We start from the raw sequence: 25739 nt of genomic DNA, 5'->3' as shown, positions 1-25739 counted from the left end.
ATGTAACCCAGGGTTTGTGAAGAGCCGCAATCCGCAAATTGAGCAGTGGGGACAGGGGCACTTCCTGAGTGTCAATGGAGCCAGTTCCTCGGCGTATGCTGGGCTGCCCGTTGTGTCTCCGCCTGCTCCGGGAGCCGGTCACCGCCGCCTGCGGACACTCGGTGTGCTCCCGGTGTTTGAGGGCGGCTCGGGGCTGCCCGGGTTGCCTGGAGCCGCTGGGGGAAGAGCTGCCAGGGAACCGGGTGAACGTGTTGGCCAACGGGTTGCTGCAGAAGTGGTTCCCCGAGGAAGGGCAGCCGAGTGCGGTCACCGAGTGCAGTCAGGGACCGATCTCTCACTCCCATCAGGTAGGTACAGGCAAAAAAAACACACACACACTCAGCAGGACGACAATCACCGAATCTAAATATAGACAAGAGCCTCAGAAAAACCCAGCTTCCTGCAGGTTGTTAGTGTAGAGTTTCCTGACGGTAATGTCCTGGCACTTTAACCGGCCTCTCCTGGATATATAAATCCGCAATGCATCAGGATGAAGAGATTCTCCTCCACCTGCTAATCGGATTCGAGTCATACAGCAAGTGACAGCCTTTCGACCCATCGTGCCCATGCAGGCCATTTGGGAAAAAAAACTGCGGACGAAAATGAAAGAGAATTTGTTACATGAAAGTGAAAGGAAAAAAAAATCTTGCCTTAATATGTGCTTTTTCGGGACAACTAGGTGTCCCCAAAGCTGAGGCAAAAGTGAGGACTGCAGATGCTGGAGATCAGAGTCAAGATTAGAGTGGTGCTGGAAGCATCCGAGAAGCAAGGAAAGGGGCTCCTGATGAAGGGCTTTTGCCCGAAATGTCGATTTTCCTGCTCCTAGGATGCTGCCTGACCTGCTGTGCTTTTCCAGCACCACTCTGATCCTGTCCCCAAAACTGAGGTTGTGTTAAGATAGGGGAATGGGTCTGGGTGGGTTACACTTCAGAGCGCTGGTGGGACTTGTTGGGCCAAAGGGCCTGTTATCACACTGTAGGGATTCTCTGATTAGCAGGGAAGGGTGAGGTATATAAGATTATGAGGGTCACCGATAGGCTGGACAGAAAGCCTATAGGTTGAAGGGTCAATAACAAGGGGGCATAATTTTATAGGCAAATAACAGGACGTTTAGAGGAGATTTGAGGAAAAAGATTCATCCAGAGGGCAGTGGGAATTTGGAATGCTGTGACTGGGAAGCTGCTAGAGGCAGGAAACCTCACCATATGAGCACTTGAAATATCAGGAATTTCAAAGCTGTGGGCCAAGTGCTGGTAAGAGGGATTATTATGTATAGGTCAGTTTAAACCTGATGGGCTGAAAGGCTTCATCTGCACTTCATGACTCTATGACAAAGGTTGTCAGTAGAGGATAAGTTGTAACTTGAAACATTAACTCTGTCCAAGTTTTCCCAGTGTTTTTGTTTCAGATGTTGTAAAGCATTATGCAGCTGAATATAGAATCCCTACAGTGTGGAAGTAGAGCACTGAGTCCACACCAACCCTCCAAAGAGCAGCCCACCCAGACCCACTTCTGCATTTCCCTGCTAATCCGCCTAGTCTGCATATCCTTGGACCATGGGAGGAAATCGGAGCACCAGGAGCAAACTCCATGTAGACATTTGCCTGAGGCTGGAATCGAGCCTGGGACCTTGGCATTTTGAGGCAGCAGTGCTAATCACTGAGCCACCGTTTCACCCTACTTCTGAGTTGTAGTTACTATTGTGATGATAGAAGACTCCCACAAGCAGTCACCTAATAATGACCAGAATATCTGCCATGTTCTCGTGTGGTGTTAAATGAGGAATACAAAATAGCAGCAGAAATAGGCCATTCAACCCTTTGAGAAAGCGAGGACTGCAGATGCTGGAAATCAAAGTCAAAAAGTGTGGTGCTGGCAGCATCCGAGGAGCAGGAGAGTCGACGTTTCAGGTGTAAATCCTTCATCAGGCCAAGGGGGCTAAGAGATAAATAGGAGGGGGGTGGGGCTGAGGGGAAAGTAGCTTGGAAGGTGATAGTTAGATGAAGATGAGGGATGATGGTGATGGGTGAAGTGGATAGGTGGGAAGGAAGGTGGACAGGTAGGACAGTTTAAGACGGCGTTGCCAAGTTGGAGGTCGGATCTAGGATGAGGTGGAGGGAGGGGAGATGAGGAAACTGGTGAAATTGGGATTGATGCCATGTGGTTGGAGAGTCCCGAGGCGGAAGATAAGGCGTTCTTCCTCCAGGCGTCCAGTGGCTAGGATTTGGCGGTGGAGGAGGCCCAGACTTGAATGTTTTTGGTGGAGTGGGAAGAAGAGTTGAAGTGTTTGTCCACAGGGCAATGGGGTTGTTTGGCCCTTTTTGAGTTGGATCAATATTAACCAGGACACTCGGGAAAGATCACCTGATCATCTTTTACATAGTTCCATGGAATCTTTTACATCCTCCTCAGCAGGGGGATGGGGCCACTCTTTAATGTTTCACCTAAAAAATGATGTCTCCAGTGATGCAGCATTCCCCCAGTGCTGCACTGAAGTGTCAGGCTTGATATTTGTGTCCAAGCACTGGAGTGGAATTGTCACACTCTTGTCTAAGAGTCACTAACTGAACTACAGTTGGTACGATGACTCCTTTCAGCACTCTTGTATTTGCAGAGTGCTCTATAGACAGTTAGGTACATTTGAAGCATAATCTCTGATGTAACATAACTACCTTGTGCACAGAATTATTTCACAGACAGCAATGATTGGATAATCTCTTCAAGTGGCATTTGTTCAAAGAGTAAATATCAACAGTAAATTGGGAAACTAGGGTGAAATCACCAGTCAATTTTGACATCAGTTTAATGTCTTGAACAAATGTTCAAGACATTGAGGCTTGGTCCACCTTGATAGGTGGATGCAAAAGAGAAGGGGACAACTTGAAAAGCACATTATTTTATAAAAAAGTGCCTTGTATGTGAAATTGCCATCCTTTTATTATTACTGGACTGTTAATCGAGAGGCCCAGGTAATGTTTTGGGGATCTGGGTTTGAAGCCTGATATGACAGTGATATATATATAAATATCTGGAATTAAGAGCATGAATCCATTGCCAATAGTCGGAAAATCCCATCATATTCACTTATGTCCTTGAGGGAAGGAAATTTGCTACCCTCACCTGATGTACGTGTGATCCAGACCCACAGTGATGTAGTTGACTCTTAATTGCCCTCTGGGAAATTAGGGATGGGTAATAAATGTTGGTCTAGCTAGTGATGCCTCATCCCATGAATGAATGAAAAAAACTTCAGATACAATCATTGGATATGAAAAGTAGAAATGGGGGAGATTATGTTATGCAGTCTCTCAACACTTCAAACACTACCATTTTCACAAAAACAATAGAAATGCGAATGAGAAAAGGGGACTGAAGGGTCAATGTCACATGCACGTGATAACTAGTTAATGTTCTTCTTACTTGTGATAGTAGCATTACACAACACACATAACATTGCAAGGATATAGACCCAAGGATATAAGCACCTGAATATAAATATCATGTTAGAAGAGTTATATATCGACAATATCTTACAACAGCATTCAATTTCAGATGCTGACCTGTGCCTCTGCTGAGACCTCTGTGGAGTAACTATATTGATATTAGGGTATGGCATTGGGGGTGGGATCATAGAATCAGAGAGATGTGGAGCACGGAAACAGACCCTTTGGTGCAACTTGTCCATGCTGACCAGATGTCCTCACCTAATCTAGCCCCATTTGCCAGCACTTGGCCCAAATCCCTCTAAATCCATCCCATTCATATACCCATCTAGATGCCTTTAAAATGTTGCAATTGTACCAGCCTCCATCACCTCCTCTGGCAGCTCATTCCATACACACCACCCTCTGTGTGAAAATGTTGCCCCTTAGATCCGTCACTATCTTTCCCCTCTTACCCTAAACCTATGCCCTCGAGTTCTGGACTCCCCCACTCCAGGGAAAAGACCGTACCTATTTATCGTATCCATGCCCCTCATGATTTTATAAACCTCTTATGTGGTCTTATGAACTTTCCATTCTTCCCTATTGGCGCAGATGGTTAGGGATTAAATCATAGATCCTCGCACCACACAGTCCGGTTCAAACATTGCCCCCTCATACTCTGAGCTCATCCTTTTGGAATTCAGAACCTTATTCATTATCTTTGGCCCCTTCAAGGTTACCTCAGATTACAACAGGATCTTGATCAGATGGGCCAATGGGCTGAGAAGTGGCAGATGGAATTTAATTCAGATAAATGCAAGGTGCTGCATTTTGGGAAAGCAAATCTTAGCAGGGCTTATACATTAAATGGTAATGTTGGGGGGAATGTTGCTGAACAATGAGATCTTGGAGTGCAATGAGATCAAGGTTCATAGCTCCTTGAAAGTGGAGTTGCTGGTAGATAGGATAGTGAAGAAGGCGTTTGGTATGCTTTCTTTTATTGATCAGAGTATTGAGTACAGGAGTTGTGAAGTCATGTTGCGGCTGTACAGGACATTGGTTAGGCCACTGTTGGAATATTGCGTGCAATTCTGGTCTCCTTCCTATCGGAAAGATGTTGTGAAACTTGAAAGGGTTCAGAAAAGATTTACAAGGATGTTGCCAGGGTTGGAGGATTTGAGCTATAGGGAGAGACTGAACAGGCTGGGGCTGTATTCCCTGGAGCATCGGAGGCTGAGGGGTGACCTTATAGAGGTTTACAACATTATGAGGGGCATGGATAGGATAAATAGACACAGTCTTTTCCCTGGGGCGGGGGAGTCCAGAACTAGAGGGCATAGGCTTAGGGTGAGAGGGGAAAGATATAAAAGAGACCTAAGGGGCAACTTTTTCACACAAAGGGTGGTACATGTATGGAATGAGCTGCCAGAGGAAGTCGTGGAGGCTGGTACAATTGCAACATTTAAAAGGCATTTGGATGGGTATATGAATAGGAAGGTATTGGAGGGATATGGGCCGGGTGCTGGCAGATGGGACTGATTGGGTTGAGCCGAAGCATCTGCTTCCATGCTGTACATTGCAATGATTCTATGACTATATAACTCAAAGTCTGCATCACCTCACCCATTGTATTTTGTTAATGTCACTGCATTAGTACTGGTGCACTAGTGCACTACACTAGTGTTTGGCTGATCTGATCACTATAGCTGATGAGCTGGAAGTATCTGAAAGCCCAATGTGGAAGAGATGAGCCAGCACAGGGGATAGTGAGAGCACGCGGAGGAGAGCAAGCCCAATGCCAAAGAGATTGAGCCTGGCATGGAGGAGTTGGAACCCTTGTGGGGATTGTGAGTCCAGCATGGCTAAGCACTTAAGGAGGACTTCAATGTTGATCTTTTAATCTCATTTCTTTATTTTTCTACTTTATACTAAGAAGGATTTTAATGTTGAACTTTTATCTACATTTTCTTATTTTCTACTTAAGATTTGTACCTAAGATGGTGCCCGGATTGATGACATTGTAGACTTTTCACTGCACTCCTGTATCCCTGTACTTGAGTACACGTGACAATAAAATCTAATTCTAATTCTAGTAATCCATAGGTGCAGGCTAATGCTTTGGGGTCACTGGTTCCAATCTCATGTAGGACCTGGTGAAATTTTAATTCAATTTATAAATGTGAAATCGAAAGCTAATCTTAGTGATGGTGATTATCGCTGATTTTTGTGAAACCCCATCTGATTCGCTAACATCCTTTAGGGAATGAAATCTGGCTTTTTCCTGGTCTGGCCTACACATGGCTCTAGACCCACAGCATGTGACTGACTCTCAACTGTTGTCTGAAATAGGCTAGTGAGCCACTCTGTTCAAGGGGCAATAGGAATGGGCAGCAAATGCTGGCTGTGCAGTGATGCCCACGTCATGAATAAATAATGGAGAAAGGAAAACACTCGCCTTTGCCATTGTAAATTTTAATATTTTGCCTTTATTTCCAAGTACAGCTCTTTACTCAGATAAGAAAACACATCCATCACACCTTACTGCTTTCTGTCCAGAAGCCAAAATTTATCTGTGCTGCTGCATTCCATTTAGTACCATGCGATTAAACTGTTTGTGAAAATTCATGTACGGAAGGTTTATTGCATATTCTTCAGCAATTTTTTATTGTTTAACAGCAAACTATTCAACTTTCCTGGCATGACTTGCCATCATAAATTTAAAGTGACTATATAATTATTTTACGTGTGTGTGTGTGTCTCTCTCTCTCTCTCGCTCTTTCCCAGTGAGTGTGAATTTTAGTTATTTTATGGCCTCTGGAACCTAGTGCACTTTCAATGTTGACTGATCATTATGGTTTACCTGCTTTTCCTCTTCATTGCACTGATTCCCTCAGGCCCAGTTTTTTAAGCATGCTTGCATTGTAAAATATTCTTTCCCCATGATACATCCAGAAATAACATTCGGAAAGTATAAACATCTTTGGTGAAAAGAACAACACTGCATTATTAGTCATGAGTCTCCGAACCAATAAATATGTCCTCCAGATTAACCAGGGTACTGAATGCATTGGCTGTTTGGGTGGTAGGGGGAAGATCATGTGGATGAGTGGAGTTCATGATAGTCCTGGAGAGGACAGTATATCATAATGTGTTTTAAGTTTACACTGACAGAATGTATTTCAAATACACTAAAGTCAAACTTGCAAGAATTTCACAAATCAGGGTCTGCTTTATATCTGTTTCACTTACGGATACCAGGCAAGAACACAGTGTGTTATTCAAAAATGAGCAAATAAATCAGTACCTGGGATAGAGGCAACTGGGGGAAAAGCACCTACCAGAAATACTACGCCTTCTTTCTCATTGTCCTTTCCTTTTAGAATCATAGAGATATACAGTACAGAAACAGACTGTTTGGTCCAACTCGTCCATGCTGACCAGATATCCTAACCTAATCTAGTCCCATTTGCCAGCACTTGGCCCATGTCCCTCTAAACCCTTCCTTTTCATATATGCATCCAGATGCCTTTTAAATGTTGTAATTGTACCACCTCCACCACCGCTCTGGCAGCTCATTCACCACCGTCTGTGTGAAAAAGTTCCCCCTTAGGCTCCTTTTATATATTTCCCCTCTCGCCCGAAACCTTTTAGTCTCTAATTCTGGACTCCCCTACCCCAGTAAAAAGACCTTGTCCATTTATCCTATCCATGCCTCTCATGATTTTATAGACCTCTATAAGGTCACCCCTCACCCCAATGCACCAGGGAAAACAGCCCCAGCCTTTTCAGCCTCACCCTATCGTTCAAATCATTCAATCCTGGAGACATCCTTTTCAATCTTTTCTGAACCCTTTCAGGTTTCACAACATTCTTCCGATAGGAAGGAGATTTCTGGATGGGGAATTAGGTTTGTGCATTTCTGCATCCCAAATCTCTCCTCTATACCTGAAAGATCTGTGTTCTGTATATTTTGGAAAGACAGAGGGTGCTGTTTGCATAGATTCATTACAGTACACTTTAGAGAGCTTTTCTTTTAGAAATTAACACCTTTGGGATCCAATATGTTTGTGATTTGAGACAGAATCTTGAGTGTAAAGTGTTTGAGAGAAATCAGCAGAATTCAGACATCTGGTTGCATAACATCTCCGCCACTGCAAGAGGATTTTCCTCGCCTCATTTTGGGTCTGTTATAGACCGTTTAATAGAAATGGATAACCGTGATTAGTTATCAACTCCGCAATTGTATCATCTGATTACATGGACAATCGAAGGTTATCTACATGGTACAGTGTGGTGCAATTCCGACAACAGCTGAAATAGCCATGAAAGACTGTCCTTCTCAACCTCTCTCCTCACCTGAGATGTGGTGACGCTCAGGCTAAACCATCACCTCCAGTCATCTAATGAGTCTGATAGGATTATGGTGACTTTAGATGGCATTAGTCCAGTAATTCAAGTGTTCCATTAATAACACAATGGCGTGGATATAGCCAGTCTGACTGATGGTTCACCTTGTACAGACAGCACCTCATAGAATCCCATACAGCCCATTGAGTTCACACTGCCCCTCTGAAAAGCATCCCACACCAGTCTCACCCCCCTTCCCTCCCCGCAACCCTAATCCTGTATTTCCTATGGCTAATCCATCTAGCCTGCATATCTTATGGACTGTGGGAGAACACTGATGCAAACACATGCAGACACTGAGAGAATGTGCAAACTCCACACAGACAGTCACCCGAGGTTGGACTCAAACCCAGATCCTTGTCAGTGTGAGGCAGCAGTGCTAACCACTGAGCCACCATGCCGCCAACCTGATGACGGATGGTGCAAAGTCTCTTGAGCTGAGACATGGGCAGGAATCCAGGTGGCAGGGGAAGGACCCGATAATTTGAATGCCCAGTGTGAAAGAAATATCAAGGGTTTTGAGATGGGTGGAAGATTCTGCTCCATTTAGGTGGACCGCAATTCAAGCTGAACAATGAAAATATTCACTACTGCCGCTGTTTTGATCATTGTTTGTTGAGCTCAGTGTGTTGCAGATTCTGAGGAATGTCCAAAACATTTCTGGTGGTGTGCTGAAGCAATAACTTCTTGTATCGTCTCCTTTTGTCCTCTTGTCCAGAATCTGTCACTGGAGGCTACAGAGTGTTTGCAGAAAGGACAAGTGCCTTTAACGTGGGATGACTGTAGTGAGAAATATCTGATATTTCAAACAATGGCAAGCGATGCAACAAGCAAGCTTTCTGAAGAAAGAGAGAGCATCTCAGGTGAAGTTAAAAATCAATGTTACAAGCTGTCACATTGCAGGACATGTGTGCGTGTGTCCAGCTGTTGGGAATGCACAGTGTTGTCTATTTATAGCTGTGTTCATTAGTTAATCCAGCATTGTTTATCTATAGACTCGGATGAAGATAATGTCTCATATTCCTGCCCCTGCTCTCGGTCTGTGCCTCCTGAACTCCTCAGCATCTCAGACTTTGAGTGCTCAGTCTGTGCAAGGTGAGTGGAATTATTTACTGAATACTCAGTGAAGTGATCTACACCTAGATGTCTCCTCTGTCAGAGAGAGACTCGTGTTGCTTGATTTCTTTTTATTGTGTCGTGTTTGGTTGGGTCCTCTTCAGTTGTATGCCTGAGAGAAAAATGAAAAAAATACAGAAGCGAAGGAGTCTGTTAAGCAATTAGAACACTTTTGATCCTACAGTGAGACCGTATCTGATCTCTTGTCTCTTTTACATTTAATCATGCAGAGGGTGGTGCATGTATGGAACGAGCTGCCAGAGGAAGTGGTGAAGGCTGGTACAATTACAGCATTTAAAAGGCATCTGGATGGGTGTTTGAATAGGAAGGATTTAGAGGGATATGGGCCAAGTGCTGGAAAATGGGACTAAATTAGGTTAGGATATCTGGTCGGCATGGACGAGTTTGACCAAAGATCTGTTTCTGTGCTGTACATCTCTATGACTCTATAACAAAAATCTATCAAAGTCAAATTTTAAATAATTAGTTTAATTAGCATTTTCTACATTTTGCTTAAAAGTGTTTCCTGACCCATCTGCTGAATAAGCTGGTTCTAACTTTGAGTCTGTTTCCAGTTTTCCTAGCCTTTCACCACCACCCCTCCCCTGAAAAAGTGGCAAATGTCTCTATCTTCTCCATCATTTCCTTCTAAATCTTGAAAACTTTAATTGTCTTTTTACTTTCATACTCCAAGAGTATCCCCAGTATGTTTCGTCTAAATAATTTAACCCTGAGTCCTGGTAACATTCTGGAGATCTGTACTGCACTCTTTCTGAACCCAATATAATCCTTTCTAAGATGTGATAGTTAGAATGGTACAAAGAACTTTAAATGCTAGCAAACACTTCCTCCTCTCCCCACCCTTTCTGTTCTATCTCTCAAACTGTAAGATTCCATTAGCTTATGGAGTGTTTTTTTTTCGTACAGGAATTCCTCAATTTCCATCGCCCATAACTTTTATAATACTCAAAAATATTCAGATGTATCCATTCCTTTTGTTCCAAAACAGATAACTTAATACTTTCCTGAATTGAAATCCATCTGCCACAAATTCATTCATGCACTTCTTTGCTCTTATCTACACGACTTGTTTCTGTTTTCTTCCATGGGATGCATGCATCACTGGCAAAACCAGCATTTGTTGCCTGTCCTTAACTGCTCCTTGAACTGAAATACATGTTGGGACCATTTCAGATCTTGGATAAAAATCAGCCAGATTGCTGTGCACCTGGAGTCACAGAATGGCCAAGGACAACAGATTTCCTTTCCTAAAGGATATTAGTGAACCAGATAGGTTTTTACACAATCAGTTGTAATTATCATGATCACCATTCCTACGAGTTTACAATTCCTGATGTAGCAGCTGAATTTAAATTTCACCAGCTGTTCTGGTGGGAATCTGAACCCATTAACCTGGGCCTCTGGGTTATTGGTGCAGTGACATTATTACTATTCTACCGAGCTTATGCTTGAAATGTCAACTCTCCTGCTCCACGGATGCTGCCTAACTGGCTGTGCTTTTCCAGCGCCTCACTTTTTGACTCGATCTCCAACATCTTCAGTCCTCACTTTCTCCAACAATGCTACCATTTCCCCATCTTTGGAGTCATCAAGAAACCTGCATAGATTGTTCCCGTGTTATCTGAGTCAGTAATGGATATTGAATAGTTGCTGTTCCAGCACAGATATTGTGGGGCATGACTTGCCATTTTCAATTATACCTATTATTCTTACTCTCCTGTTCCACTGGCTAATCTTACTAATGTTTTTGGATGCCATATTTCCATGCATTACCATACCAATTACACTTCACAAATACTTAAGGCACTGCAATCTCTTTGTAATTACAAATCTTTTTCTTCCATTTGTCTTGTATGGGAGTGGACTTGGTGTCACAGATTTCTGAATTGGTTGAAGCTTCCAAGTTGTGTAACACATCAGCAATTTACATTTCTGCGAGCTTTTAACCTAATTAAATATTTGAGGGAGTATCTTGACAAGTGTCATATTAAAATCCATGAAGATTCATTTTTACTTAAATGGAAATAGATTGAGAAATTGGAGATACAATGAGTCCTGGGTGTCCTGGTTCAAATAAGCATGAAGGGACAATAAGTGGTGAAGAAGGCAAATGATACATTGTCCTTTATAGCAATGGTATTCCAATACAGGAGCGGGGATGTCTTTCTACAATTGTACAGGGCCTTGGTGAGACCACACCTGGAGTATTGTTTGCAGTTTTGGTCTCCTTATCTGAGGAAGGATGTTGTGGCTATGGAGGAAGTGCAACAAAGGCTTGCTGGACTGATTCCTGGGATGGCAGGATTTAATATGAAACGAGACAGGATCAGTTAGGATTACATTGAATGATGTTTAGAAGAATGGGGGAGACAATTTTTCATAGAAAACCTTAACATTTCTAACAGATTAAACACAGAAAGAATGTTCCTGATGACTAAATATTCTCGTTGAACTCTAAGGAACCTAACCAGGTTGCTTTTTCAGTTCTTTGTGTATCTGTTGGTAACGATCTTTGCTTCTGAACTCAATCTGCTTCTGGTCTCTCTGGGTTACAAAAGCTCAAATTACTAAACACTTGGAACAATAGTCTCAACAAGTAGCTTATCTTGTCATTTAGCTTAAGTCACAATTTTTTTTAGAAATGCTCCTTCAACCCATTGATTAAAAAGTAGTTTCTGGCCCTTAAAAAAAAAACGTCAGCTTCACCGAGCTGAAACCAAAAACCCTTTTACCTCTACTTCAGAACCCAAGTTCCCAGGTAATAATATATTATAAACTTCAAATCTGACAGATTATGTTTATACGAAAGAACATTTTTGGGGAGTTGAGGCAGGGTACTGAATTGCAAAAGAAAGATAACCTTTTTTTCACTGCAGTGAAATAGAAAATGGCAAAATTAAATTGTGTGCAGCAATAACAATGAGATAAATGCCCACATCAATTTCCTCAAGGTTTTTAATCATGAGGCACACTCCAGTGAAAGCACCAGGAATGGCATTGCTCTGTATCATGGGTTTGGGTATCTAATGGAGCTGCGAATTTGATGGACGTAAATAGTAGTTCTCCGCTAAAACCTGTGAGACCATTAGACTTAGGAGCAGTGATTGAGGAATGTTGTGTGGGGATTGGTGGGACCTGCAATTAGTGACTATATGGAGTCAGCATGTAACTGACCTCTCACTTAAAGCATCTCCACATCACTGAGTTATGCAGTTGTACAGCAAGGAAATCAACCCTTCAGTCCAATATGTTCCACGCCAACCAGATATCCTAAACTAATCTAGTCCTATTTGCCAGCACTTGGCCCATATCCTTCTAAACCCTTCATATTCATGTACCCATCCAGATGCCTCTTAAATGTTGTAATTGTACCAGCCACCACCACTTCCTCTGGCAGCTCATTCCATATTCACACCAACCTCTGTGTGAAAATGTTGCCCCTTTGGTCTCTTTTAAATCTTTCCCCTCTCACCTTAAACCTATGCCCTCTAGTTTTGGACTCCCCCACCCAGGGGGAAAGGATCTTGGCTATTCACCCTATCCATGTGCCTCATCATTTTATAAACCTCTATAAGATCATCCCTCAATCTCTGACTGTTCAGGGAAAACAGTCCCAGCTGGTTCAGCCTTCCCCTATAGCTGAAACCCTCCAACCTTGCCAACATCGTTGTAAATCTTTTCTGCACCCTTTCGAGTTTCACAATATCTTTCCTCTAACAGGGAGACCAGAAGTGCACAAATTTTATTTCATTTTGTGACAATGTTGCTCCTTTAACAAGGTTATGCTGTCCTTGGCTTTTTGTTAGACAACACAGACTCTGAAAAGTTTGGGGTTGAAGGGTTTTAGGGCCACTTTGATAATAGCTAACACATACTGCCTCAGGCAGAAGGCTTCCAAGTTTTAAAAAAGTACACTTGTACAATGAAAGTGGAGTGGCCAGTTCGCCCAGCTCAGCTCTTCTCTGGTTTGATTTAGTTTGTTTTTTAGCAGCAGTGTGGAAAAAGCTGCTGGACCCAAAGAAGCAGGTCCAGGCTGGTACTCTCTCTCTCACTTCCCTCCTGTAAGAACCTCTGTTTGATTTTACCTTTTGTGCCAAGGAGTGTTAATGGAGATTGTTGCAAGAAGTTGGAACAGCACCATTAAGTTGGGATAATCTGTCGGGTTTTTGGATTGGTTAACTTATTCAGTATTCTGTTATTTGTGCTTCATTCAATAATCTTGTAAATAAATTCTGTTTTATTTAAAACTGTGGTTTGACCAGCTGCATTCCTCCTGGAATATCCATGTTACACCTGCTTAAAACAACTAGCAAAGTTAGGGTCTGGGCTACTTTCTTGAAATGTTTTGGGGGGGTCTTGTCTGGTCTATAAAAATATTTGATGTGTGAGGTGTTGCTTTCCAGGTTATTATTTGAGCCAGTCACCACCCCCTGTGGCCATACCTTCTGCAAGAAATGTGTTGAGCGATGTATGGATTACAGACCGTGCTGCCCTCTGTGCAAGGAGGACCTGAGAAAGGCAAGTTTTGCAAAGTGAGTTTAAATTAGCCGAAGGTAAAAGGCATACGTGGTCGTTCATGTAGTAGGTACGGCGGGCCATGCGCAAACATGGTGCATGGGCTAAGGGCGACCTGATCTTACAGTACATGGGAGAGTTGAAAGCCCTGTCTGAAGCTCTCTTCTCTGCTGTTTCCCCCTGCTCCCAGTTCCTGCAGCAGAGGCAGTATCGGGTCACCCAGCTCCTTGACTCCCTCATCACCGTGTACTTCCCCACAGAATTTGCAGAGAGGAAACGGCAGAGTGAAATTGAAATGGCGGAACTGTCCAAGTGAGTGGAAACCCTCTCCCCGAGGAAGGGGTGAGGGTGGGAGAGGGGAAGTGGGAGGGAAGTAGGAAGGGGGTGTGACTGGGAGTGGGCGTGCAGAGGTGGGGGAGGGAGACCAATGTGTTGTGGGGAGGGGCGTGGTGGGTTTGGGAGTGGGAAGGTGGAGGGGGTAGGGAAGAGGAAGTGGAGAGAAGTGGAAGAGGGTGGGATTGGGAACGGGGTGGGACAGGGGAAGGGTTGTGCTGAGGAAGGGAGGTTGGGAGGGTATGGGTTATAAGACTGTCAGGTATGGGACCAGACTTAATCCATTCGACCTATTGAATCTGCTCCACCATTCAATCATGGCTGACACGTTTCTCAATCCCATTCTCCTGTCTTTTCCTGTAACCCTTGATACCCCCTTACCAATCTTAATTACACTCAATGACTTGGCCTCCACAGCCCTCTGCAGCAATGAGTTCCACAGATTCACCTGCGTTTGGCTGAAGAAATTCCTACTCATCTCCGTTCTAAAGGATCAACCCTTCATTCTGAGGCTGTGCCCTTGGGTGACGATCTCTTCTACTTGTAGAAACACCTTCTCCACGTTCACTCTATTCAGAGCTGATCATGAAAAAGAGGTCAAAGATAAGGGCTGGTATTGAAGGAAGGCCACGGCTGGGGTGGGGGTGCTGGGGAGGCCTATATAACATAGGAGGAACTCTGTTTGGAAGGAGAGTGGGGAGAGATTGAGAGCTGGCAAAACAAAGGGGGTAACTTGAGTTTGGACTGATATGGGACAGGAGAAAGTGAGGTCTGCAGATGCTGGAGATCAGAGCTGAAAATGTGTTGCTGGAAAAGCGCAGCAGGTCAGGCAGCATCCAGGGAACAGGAGAATCGATGTTTTGGGCATAATTCCTGAAGAAGGGCTTATGCCCGAAAAGTCAATTCTCCTGTTCCCTGGATGCTGCCTGACCTGCTGCGCTTTTCCAGCAACACATTTTCAGCTCTGATATGGGACTGGAGCCTTGGGATGAGATGAGGGTCCTATTGTGTCTTTGGGTAAGAAGAGACAGTGAATGTTTGGCAGGAGAGGAGTGGAAATTGAGGGAGATTGTGTTGGGGGAGGGCTGAAAGGGCAGGGAAGTGAATTATTTTGTTATGGTGAGTTATTGGAATGTTTGAGCTGGTTGACTCTGCCGGTAATTGGCTGTATGAATTATATCTGTTTTTTTTCTAGTTTGACGAAGGACGTTCCGATTTTTGTCTGCACAATGGCATTCCCAGGAATCTCCTGCCCACTGCATATCTTTGAGCCCCGCTACAGACTGATGATGCGACGATGCCTGGAGACAGGAACTAAAACATTCGGGATGTGCATATATGACGGTGGAAAAATGTGCGTGCAGTGGTCTGGGGTTGGCTGTGATGAACACAGTTACTGTTGCTGTAGTAACTGCCCCCTATGGGGCAATTGCAAGCTAGCTAAGGACATCGTGTCAAATATACTTCATTCTGTGACGTACTGCACAGGATGTGAATCAGTCTTTGGATAGCTGATGCAGAATTTTCAATAACTTGAGTGGTGATGCAACACTTATTGGGAGGTGTTCAGTACACGTGTTCACACGTGTTCCTGAAGAAGGGCTTATTTCCGAAACGTTGATTCTCCTGCTCCTTGGATGCTGCCTGACCTGCTGCGCTTTTCCAGCAACACATTTTTCAACACACGTGTTCAGTGTAGGGTTGGGCATAGAACAGCAGAGTATGGAAAAAGGCCATTTGGCCCATTGAATCTGTACTTTGGAAGAGCAGTCTTGATTGTCACATTCACAGCTCTTTCCCCATATCCCTGCGTTTTATTTTCTCCAAATATTTATCCACTTGCCTTTTAATTGAACTGTTGTCCTCACCCTAAAAGTTAATGCACTGTATAAATCCTAACCACTCAATATATTTAAAAACAAAACTCAATATTGCCAGTTTTTTTTTGCCAGTCGGAAATCTGTACCCTCTAGCCCAACACAGCTCACCATCTCCATTCTAAATCTCTCCCTATTTGTGAAAACACCTCTAGTCCTCCTGGTCTCTGCTCAGCCAGGGAAAATTTATTCTTTTTTAACTCCATTCCAATCATATAAGATTTGAAACATCAGTGTCAGGACATTGTTTTGCCTTCTTTGCTCAGCAAAATTCTGTAACTCTTTCTGTGTCTCAACATGACATATCAATAGTACATGTTGAGATAAATAGTTTAGATCTAATCACCACTACAGAGACATTATGGTCAAAGTTGGGAACAGAAATATTTCAGGGTACATAATATATTGGGGAGAAAATAAGGCTTTGGCAAAGGAGGAGGTACAGGCCTGATAGTAAAGGATGATGTTCATGAGAAAGGATCTTAGGTGAGAAAGTCAGTAACAAGTGTAAAAATAGCAAGAGCCATAGAAGGTGGTAAAAATAGTCTGTAGACTCACCACCTGTAGTTATGCCTTTGTACAAAGTGTAAACAGGAAGTTATAAGAGTATATCAAAGGCAATGCAATAATTGTGGGCAGTTTTAATCTTTGTGCAGAGTGGACCGAGAAACCTGGCACGGGTTGCATAAAGGTTAATTTGTAGCATGTTAATGCAACAGTTTCCTGAAATGTGGAACCAACTTGGGATAAAGCTGTTTTAGATCTATTGTTGTGTAATGATGCAGGGTTAATTGATCGGATTTGCTGGGAGCTTGTGAGTCTAATGCTATTGAATTCCATTTTAAGTTTGAAAGTGACATACACCAATCACAAACAAATCTTAAAATCAGTTACATAGTGTTATGAAGTTGAAGGCATGTACTGTATCTTTGAGAGTATGAATGCTGTTCTGAAATGAGAGATTATAAGCACCTGTGTATATGACTAGATCACAGTCCCAGAGTGTAGTGGAAAATTGAAGATATGTTACATTTGGCTGTGATACCTGAGTTTTGGGTGCAGCTTTGACAACAATTTGAACTTAACCAATCAGTTTAAGTTATGCCCCAGGATACTAAAACCCAATTGAGTTTGAATTTATTGTTTTGCCAACATTGAACCAATGAGACAATCCAATTTTGGGGGTATAAGAATGCGGACATTTTGAAAATTGTCAGAGAGCAACTGCCATAGAGAGAGAAACTGCCCATCTAACAACTTGCTCTCAAAGAAATTAGAAAACACTATCAATGGTACCTTTTCATGTAAAACCTACTTACAGTAAAAAGAAAGAAGACAACCCTGGGAGATCAGGAGCAGGAAAATTAAATACAGTGGAGAAGAAAAAGACTGTGTGATTTTGAGATTAAGCTAACGTAATTTAATAATTATCTTATTGGAACCAGCATCTTGTTGTAGAGTTGGAGTCAGAGACTAAGCAGTTAAGAGAAGGGGGGGGCTTAGATTTGTGAAAATGTTCACTTTTAGAGTAAGAAAATAAATTGTTTTTTTTTAAATAGTGGAATTTAAGAGTTCTGTCACCCATATTTTAACAGATTATGAGGTGAGGCAAGCTTTTCTGGGTGTTTGGTTTAGTTAACAGAAAACGTTCACCTCCATGTCATAACAATAGAACAAAGAACAAAGAAAATTATAGCCCAGGAACAGGCCCTTAGGCCCTACGAGCCTATGCCAATCCAGATCCTTTAGATTAACCTATTGCCTATTTTCTAAGGATCTTTATGCCTCTGCTCCCTGCCCATTCATGTATCTGTCTAGATACATCTTAAATGATGATATCATGTCCATTTCTACCACCTCTGCTGGCAATGCGTTCCAGGCACCCACCACCCTCTGTGCAAAGAACTTTCCCCTTAAACTTTTCCCTTCTCACCTTGAACTCGTGACCCTTGGTATTTGAGTCCCCCACTGTAGGAAAAAGCTATCTACCCTGTCTATACCTCTCATGATTTTGTAGATGTCAATTAAGTCCTATACACTTTAACATGACCTGCCAACTCTTGTACTCAATATCCCATCTGATGAAGGAAAGCGTGCCATATGCCACCTTGACCACTCTATCCAGCTGCGTTGCCATCTTCAGGGTACAATGGACCTGAACACCCAGATCTCTCTGTACGCCAATTTTCCCCAGGGCTTTTCCGTTTACGCTCTGGAATCAGATCTTTCAAAATGCATCACCTCATTTTGCATTCGCAATAGGTATGAGGGGAGAATTAGCTAAGATTGGTTGGATAAATAGACTGAAAGATAGTGGTAAATAAACAGCAGGAAACTGTTAAAGATACAATTCAAAATATCAAACCAAAAATGCATTCCACATCTCAACAAATGGATTTTCTTGCTCACTCGGTAAGCTAATGATAGCATTGGATTAACAGAAGAAGTCTATACTTCTGTAAGGAGCAGTAGCAACTCTGATGATTGAAAATGTGTTAGAAAGCAGATATGGTCATCAGAAAGTTGATGAAAAGGGACAAAAGATAGAACACAAGTGTAAACTAGTCAAGAATATAAAATCAGGTTGTATGAGCTTCTACATGTACATGAAAGGGAAGAGAGAAGCTAAAGTCCTTTTAGAGGCAGTAGAAGGAATTATGATAAGGAATGTGAAAATTCAGAGACTTCGAATTAATATTGAGAGTCTTTTTTTGTTTGTTTGTTTAACTGCTGTGAGTTTCTTCTACTGCTCGTTAATTTTATCATTTTGTATTCAGATCTTAAATTCATTGTTGGCCCTCAGTTTTGCAGATTTTGGCTGCATGCTGAAGATTGAAGAAAGTGAAAATCTCCCAGATGGTCGGTCTCTAGTCAGCACTGTTGGGGGACGTCGCTTTAAAGTGTTGAGAAGAGGACATAAAGATGGGTATAACGCAGCTGATGTTGAATACTTGGAGGACAAACAAGTAAGTGTGCACCTTTTTTTTTCTTTATTCGTTCATGGAATGAGGGTGTCATTGGCCAGACAGCACTCATTGCCCATCCCTAATTGCCTAGAAGGTAGTAAAGAGTCAACCATGTTGCTGTGGGTCTGGAATCATGTGTTGGTCAGACTAGGTAAGGATGGCAGTTTCCTTCCCTAAAGGACATTAGTGACCCTGATGTGTTTTTCCAATATTCGGCAATGGATTCATAGTTGTCATGAAACGTTTAATTCCAGGTTTTTATCATCTGCTGTGGCGGGATTTGAACCCCGGTCCCCACTATATTAACTGGGTATCTGGATTAACAGTCCAGTAAAAAATGCTACAAAGCCATCCCCTACCCTATGCCATCTTATGGCAAGCTGCAGGGTCAATCTTCACCATATCGAGGCTGCATGGATGTCACAGAAAGGAGAACAGAATGGGAATTTCAGATCCTGGAGCTGGTGGAATGTACTTACTGTGAGGAATGCTAAACATATGGAACCAATCTGAAGTGACTATCTCTTGGTACAATAGCCCTCCCTTGGCCTCCATTGTGGAGCTCTTGCAGTTGAAGAAATATCAATATGTTGCTGGTATTGAGGAGGGAAATTAGAAATTGGGGGTGATAACCAAACTGTCTATTTTCCAACAGAAATCATCATCATAGAATCTTTATAGTGTGGAAGCTGGCCATTCGGCCCATTGAATCCACTCCAACTCTCGGAAGAACATTGCATCCAGACCTAACCCCTCACCTATCCTTGTAACCCTGCATTTCCCATGGCTAACCCACCTAACCTACACACCCTTAGACACTATGGACAAGTTAGCATGGCTAATCCAAGCAACCTACAGTGGCACTGTGGTTAGCACTGCTGCCTCACAGTGCCAGAGACCCGGGTTCAATTCCCACCTCAGGCAACCGTCTATGTGGAGTTTGCACATTCTCCCTGTGTCTGCGTAGGTTTCCTCCAGGTGCTCCGGTTTCCTCCCACAGTCCAAAAATGTGCAGGTCAGGTGAATTGGCCATGCTAAATTACCTGTAGTGATGGGTGCATTAGTCAGGAGTAAATGTAGGGGAATGGGTCTGGGTGGGTTGTTCTTTGGAGGGTCGGTGTGGGCTTGTTGGGTCGAAGGGCCTGTTTCCACACTGTAGGGAATCTAATCTACCTCTCTTTGGACTGTGGGAGAAAACCAGAACACCCAGTGGAAACCCACACAGACAGAGGGAGAATGTGCAAACTCTACACAGACAGTTGCATGAAGCTGGGTTTCTGACACTGAGGCAATAGTGCTAACCACTGAGCCACCAAGCTGTCAATCATGGGAGATGGTGGGCAGGGCAGTGTGGTGGAAAGGATGGTGTAGGCTGGGAGTTTGTGTTTGTTTTTTGTTTTGCAGAACTTTATCTAGATCTGAGCTACATTTCAATTTGTCTATGATTAATTCTTCTCACTGAGGATAAATTAGAGCCAAGAAGAATGGTTAATTCATTCACTATTCCCACCAATCATTCACGACTAATTGCTGAGAATAGTGAACAAATTAGCATATAGCTTCTTACAAAACAAGATCGAATGAAGTTGAGAATTTGGAGACAAGAGACAAAGTTGGCAAACTATTAAAAACAAGTGAATTGACCCTGTGTCAATCCAGAGATTTCACAATGAGTCATGTTCTACTGCCAAAATGCAGCTTCGTTACTTTAGGGCTACAAAGACTAATTACTGTTTGGTAAACTCAGGTTGAGATCATTAATTGCTTTTTAGGCTTTGGGACACGTGAAATGTGAAGACAAGAAATGCTGATTTTTGTTGTTGCTCACAAGGAGCTTGCTGACACTTCGTTTTATTGAAATCTCAGTGAGTTGAGTCAGCGATTGGGAATAGCTCAGGCTGGGAATCTGAGTTGGTGGCCATTTCTGAGTTCTGCTCTTTCTTTCTGTAGGTCACTGGGGTCGAACTGACTGACCTCTGCCACTTGCACAGCCGTGTCTACGCACAGGCTCGGAACTGGTTTGACCATCTGCCCAGCATTCTCCAGAGACGGATACACACCCAACATGGACCCATTCCAGACCAGGAAGGAAATGTACAGGTAAAGGGAGAACTCATGGCGCCCAGTTTCAGTAATAAAACTATTACTGAAAGTGGTAGGGGTGTGAAATCAACTTAACAATTTGTGGTGTGGCTCATGTTGCCATTTTTATTTATTTCCCAGTTTTCTAATAGTAGTGGAATTTTAACTCTTGCTCTGTGGGCACTTATTTGTCCATCTGTAAGATACTGCTGCTAAAACACAACACACTTCCCATGTCAGACACTGGCATCAAGTATTTCCAGATCATGAACAGAAGTGAACTAATGTGTAATGCTTTTTAAATACTGTTCCATTAAATCATTATAGCAGAGTAGATCTGCTTCTGTTCCCAAATATTGAATGTTGAAGTGAGGGTGTATTTAGTCTGGGTAGGTATTGAAGACTGTGGGAGTGAATAGGGGCAGTGGAAAGAACAGGAACGGGCTCACAAAAGTTGGATATGTTCTCACTGCTCCAGTTTAGAAGCAGAGCAAATTCTGATTCACTTCACTTCCATCCATCTTAGATTTTCTATATACCATCGGTAGTAACGAGTAATGTGGAGCCAAATGGTGCAATCAAGGACAGCAGGTAATGGCATCTCCCTAATGCAGCTTTTTATTTGATTCATTTGTGGGACAAGGTGTTGCTGACTGGTCAGCATTTATTGCCCATTCCTAGCTGTCCTTGAACTGATTCATTTGCTAGACCATTTCAGAGGGCAGTAGATAGTCAACCACATTGCTGTGGGCCTGGAGTCACGTGTAGGCCAGACCAGGTAAGGATGGCTGATTTCCTTCTCTGAAGGACATTAGTGTGCCAGATGGGTTATTCCAGGAATCTTGTTTGCCATTTATACAAATGATTTATATGAGGATATAGAAAGAATGGTGAGTAAATTTATAGATGACACCAAGATTGGTAGTATAGTGGACTGTGAAGAAGGTTATATAAAATTTCAAAGAGATCTTAATCAATTGGATCAATGGGCTGAAGAGTGGCAGACAGATTTTAATTTGAATAAATTCAAGATGTTGCATTTGGTAAAATAAATAAAGGCAAGACTTATACAATTAAATGTAGAGCCTTGGGTAGTGTTGTAGAACAGAGAGGCCTAGGGATTCAGGTACATAATTCTTTAAAGTTTGCATCACATATTGATAGGGTGGTTAAGAAGGTGTTTAGAATGCTTGCCTTCATTGGTCAGACCATTTGAGTATAGTAGTTGGGGCATTATGTTGAGGTTGTACAGGACATTGATGCGAACGCTCCTGGAGTACTGTGTCCAGTGCTGTCTCCTTGGTATAGGAAGGATATTATTAAGCCAGAGAGAGTTCAGAAAAGATTTACCAGAACGTTGCTGGAAATGAGGATTTAAGTTATAAGGAGAGTCTGAACAGGCTGGGATGTTCTTCACTGTAGAGGTAGGAGGTTGAGGGGTGACCTTATAGAACTTTATGAAATTGTGAGGGGGATAGATAAGGTGAATAGCAGGTGCCCTTTCCCTCGGGTGAGGAATTTCAAGACTAGGAGTCTTATTTTTAAGGTGGGAGGAGAGCTTTGAAAAGGACATGAAGGACAACTTTTTCATAGTAGTTTGTGTGTGGAATGAACTTCCAGAGGAAGTGCTGGATACCAGTACAATACAACATTTGAAAAAGCTGAAGTAAGTACATGGATAAGAAACATTTGGAAGGATATGGGTCAAGCAAAGGCAGGTGGGACTAGTTTAGTTTTGAATTAAGGTCAGTATAGACTGGTTGGACGAAAGGTTCTGTTTCCATGTTATCAGATTCTGACTCTATGACTCGAATTGGCAGTGGTTTCAGGGTCATCAGTAGATTCTTAATTACAGATGTTCTTTTAAACTTGAATTCAGATTTCACCATCTACCATGACGAGATTCAAAGCTGGTCCCAAGAACATTAGCTGAGAGTCTGGATTAATAGTCTAGTGATAATACCACCAGGCCATTTCCTCCCCGCTTAAGGGGATTGATGAGGACGAGCTTGATAATGGAATTGTTCTAGTGGGTGGTTTGTGTCATCAAAGCTAATGTACTGTTGTATTTGTTGGGTTTCAGGCCTCTCCAGATGGTCCTCAATGGTGCTGGTGGCTCCTGGCTGTTCTCCCAATGGATCCCAGTCTTCAAATGATACTGCTGTCATCTACGTCATTGCATCAGCGACTGACGCACCTCCAGCGGGTCCTGCATTATTTAGTGCAGAATCAGATCCTGTAATTGCAAAGCACCAGGGAGATGGTAACATCTCTTTTATTATGTACTCACTCCTACCAATATGCTGGAGAGATTCCAACAGGGCAGGAGGGGGGTGAGGTATCTGTCTTCTGAACACTTGGAGACTGCAATCTTTGCTTGTCCGATAATTGGGTAGGTTCTGAATTGTCAAAACCTTGTCAAGTTATTTCTTGTTCATTCAGGAGCTGTTGGCTTTGTTGACTTGGCCAGTATTTATTGCCTATTCCTAGTTGACCTTGAGAAGGTGGTGGTGAGCTGCCTTCTTTAACTGCTGCAGTCCATTTGGTGTAGGTAGACGTACAATACGGAGGGAGTTCCAGGATTTTATCCTAATGATGCTGAAAGAATGGGTGGGTTAAGACGTTCTGAAATGATGTATGGAGTTCAGATGAGGAGTAATTTGATCCCGACAGGATGAAGATGCAGAGGTTTCTGCATTCTCTGTCAGGTCAGTAAGCTAAGGGACCACCCAAACGTCATGCAGCACTGGCTGCTGGTCCACAGGCTGGAATATGAGAGCACTCAACCTCCAATGGACAGTGACCACAGGATGAGGTTCCTTTGAAAACCTGGCCTCTGCCCAAGGTCCGCAGTAAGGGGAAAGAACATTTCTAACAGGGTGACATGAGCACTTGGCTGGATGCTGCTGTGAAGCAGTGAAGAGTGTCGTCATTTTCCACAGCTTGATCCATTTTACCACCAAATGATAATTACCTATTTCCCTCTGTGGCAGACTCCCTATTTAATTATTGACATCCATGAGTTCTTGAAATCTGCAATTTTGTAAATTCTTACAAGATTATGGAAGTACAGAAGGGGCCGATGAACATTTTCTTGTTGAGATTCTGTACATGGCTACAGCTCCTGCATTTAACATATGCTATGGACTAAGTAAGACCAATCAAAACATTCTTAAGCAGGCAGCTCAGACCATAACATCACAATTTGTTTCATTAAGTATTACCCAGATTAAGTTAGCTAGGTTGACTACTAGATTTTAAAACAGACAAACATTTATTCACAAAATTACACAATGAAACTCAAAGAACAGAGTAAAGAACCCCTATAGAACTCAACATATCCAACTAGCTTTTCAACTAGAGTAAGCAGCAGGCCTCCCAGTGAATCAGCTATATCATTTGCAAGGACAAATTTGTATTCCTGGAGCTGAGAGTTTGTCCAGTACTCCTCCCACAAATTCTCCACTCTTCTCTGGACTCTCTAGCCTCACTTTACATAACTGAGCACTTCTTGTCTCACAATGAATTCCTGTTACCAATACCTTTTCTGGTAATAGTCTCTCAGGTGTACATATCTCCTCATCCTTCAGCATTACAGACTGAGCGGATCCTGTGTCCCTTAATATTGTAACCTCCTTACCTATTGCTCCTGAGCTATATGATTAAACTTTACCCTTGCATGTATATCTTTTAAGCAGATCCGGCACTTCCTCCGTAATCAACCTCTGATCATCTTGTACACTCTGAGGCAGTTGTCTAACTTCCCTTGTGTTTTTTGTTACTAGTCCAACAAAACTTCCAGACTTGTCTGGTTTTCCTACATATGGCTTTCTCCTAGCCCACCAACACTGACTTTGTGTGGTGATTGTATTACAATGAAAACACAGGAGCCTTTTAACTTCTTTTTCCCCCTGTGGTAAGTGACCCTTATGATCTTCACTGAGATCTACCTTTCCCTTTCCGCGTGAGGATTTCTCTTTGCCCCAAATTCTATCTCTCATGGACTGAAATTGATTTTGGAAGCCAAACCGAGTTTTATGGATTAGCTCATAATCATTAGCTACTTCAGCTGCTAATCTTGTTGTTTTAACTCTCTGCTCTTCCACATGAGTTTGTACTACTTCCTCACTGATTCTGGATTAGTGGTGCTGGAAGAGCACAGCAGTTCAGGCAGCAACCGAGCAGTAAAATCGATGTTTCGGGCAAAAGCCCTTCAGGAATAAAGGCAGAGAGCCTGAAGCGTGGAGAGATAAGCTAGAGGAGGGTGGGGGTGGGGAGAAAGTAGCATAGAGTACAATAGGTGAGTGGGGGAGGGGATGAAGGTGATAGGTCAGGGAGGAGGGTGGAGTGGATAGGTGGAAAAGAAGATAGGCAGGTAGGACAAGTCATGGGGACAGTGCTGAGCTGGAAGTTTGGAACTGGGGTGAGGTGGGGGAAGGGGAAATGAGGAAACTGTTAAAGTCCACATTGATGCCCTGGGGTTGAAGTGTTCTGAGGCAGAAGATGAGGCGTTCTTCCTCCAGGCATCTGGAGGTGAGGGAGCGGCAGTGAAGGAGGTCCAGGACCTCCATGTCCTCGACTGAGTGGGAGGGGGAGTTGAAATGTTGGGCCACAGGACGGTGTGGTTGATTGGTGCGGGTGTCCTGGAGATGTTCCACTGAGCCTACTCTCAGCCTTTATCTCCATCTTTTTAAGCTGTCTTTCCTTTTTAAGTGTCAGTTTTTGAAGTTCAAAAGCTTTCTCTTTCTCTGCTCCCTCTTTCCCTCTCTTCTGCCGCACTCTTTTTCCCTCTCTTCTGCTTTTAATCGTAACTCAAACTGTCCCATTTCTGTTGCCCTTTCCATATCTCTCGCCTCTAACTCAAGCTGCTTTATTTGCAATTGAATTCTTGCCATTTCTATAGATTCTGTTGATTTCTCCAGCAAGTTTAAGTGCTTGAGCAACTGCTGTAATTATCT

The 25739-nt window shown here is 43.0% G+C and overlaps 1 protein-coding gene across 2 annotated transcripts; it reads left to right on the top strand.

Moving 5' to 3' along the window:
* On the top strand, positions 1 to 24206 carry LOC122556484 (LON peptidase N-terminal domain and RING finger protein 2-like). 2 transcript variants are annotated; one of them, XM_043703165.1, is made up of 9 exons: positions 4 to 347; positions 8590 to 8734; positions 8867 to 8966; positions 13412 to 13526; positions 13714 to 13835; positions 15052 to 15210; positions 18537 to 18699; positions 20650 to 20799; positions 22865 to 24206. In XM_043703165.1, exons 1-9 carry the CDS (start codon positions 75 to 77, stop codon positions 23021 to 23023), a joined length of 1386 nt encoding a protein of 461 aa, XP_043559100.1. In that variant the 5' UTR covers positions 4 to 74; the 3' UTR covers positions 23024 to 24206. The 2 variants fall into 2 exon arrangements, with proteins under 2 accessions (XP_043559102.1, XP_043559100.1); XM_043703167.1 differs by lacking the exon at positions 13714 to 13835 and having other exon boundaries at positions 1 to 347; positions 13412 to 13540.
* The last annotated feature ends 1533 nt before the right edge of the window (positions 24207 to 25739 follow it).

Source organism: Chiloscyllium plagiosum, chromosome 14 (assembly GCF_004010195.1).
Source record: "Chiloscyllium plagiosum isolate BGI_BamShark_2017 chromosome 14, ASM401019v2, whole genome shotgun sequence".
NCBI classification, from domain to species: domain Eukaryota; kingdom Metazoa; phylum Chordata; class Chondrichthyes; order Orectolobiformes; family Hemiscylliidae; genus Chiloscyllium; species Chiloscyllium plagiosum.
This window is presented reverse-complemented; position numbering and strand designations above follow the sequence as displayed.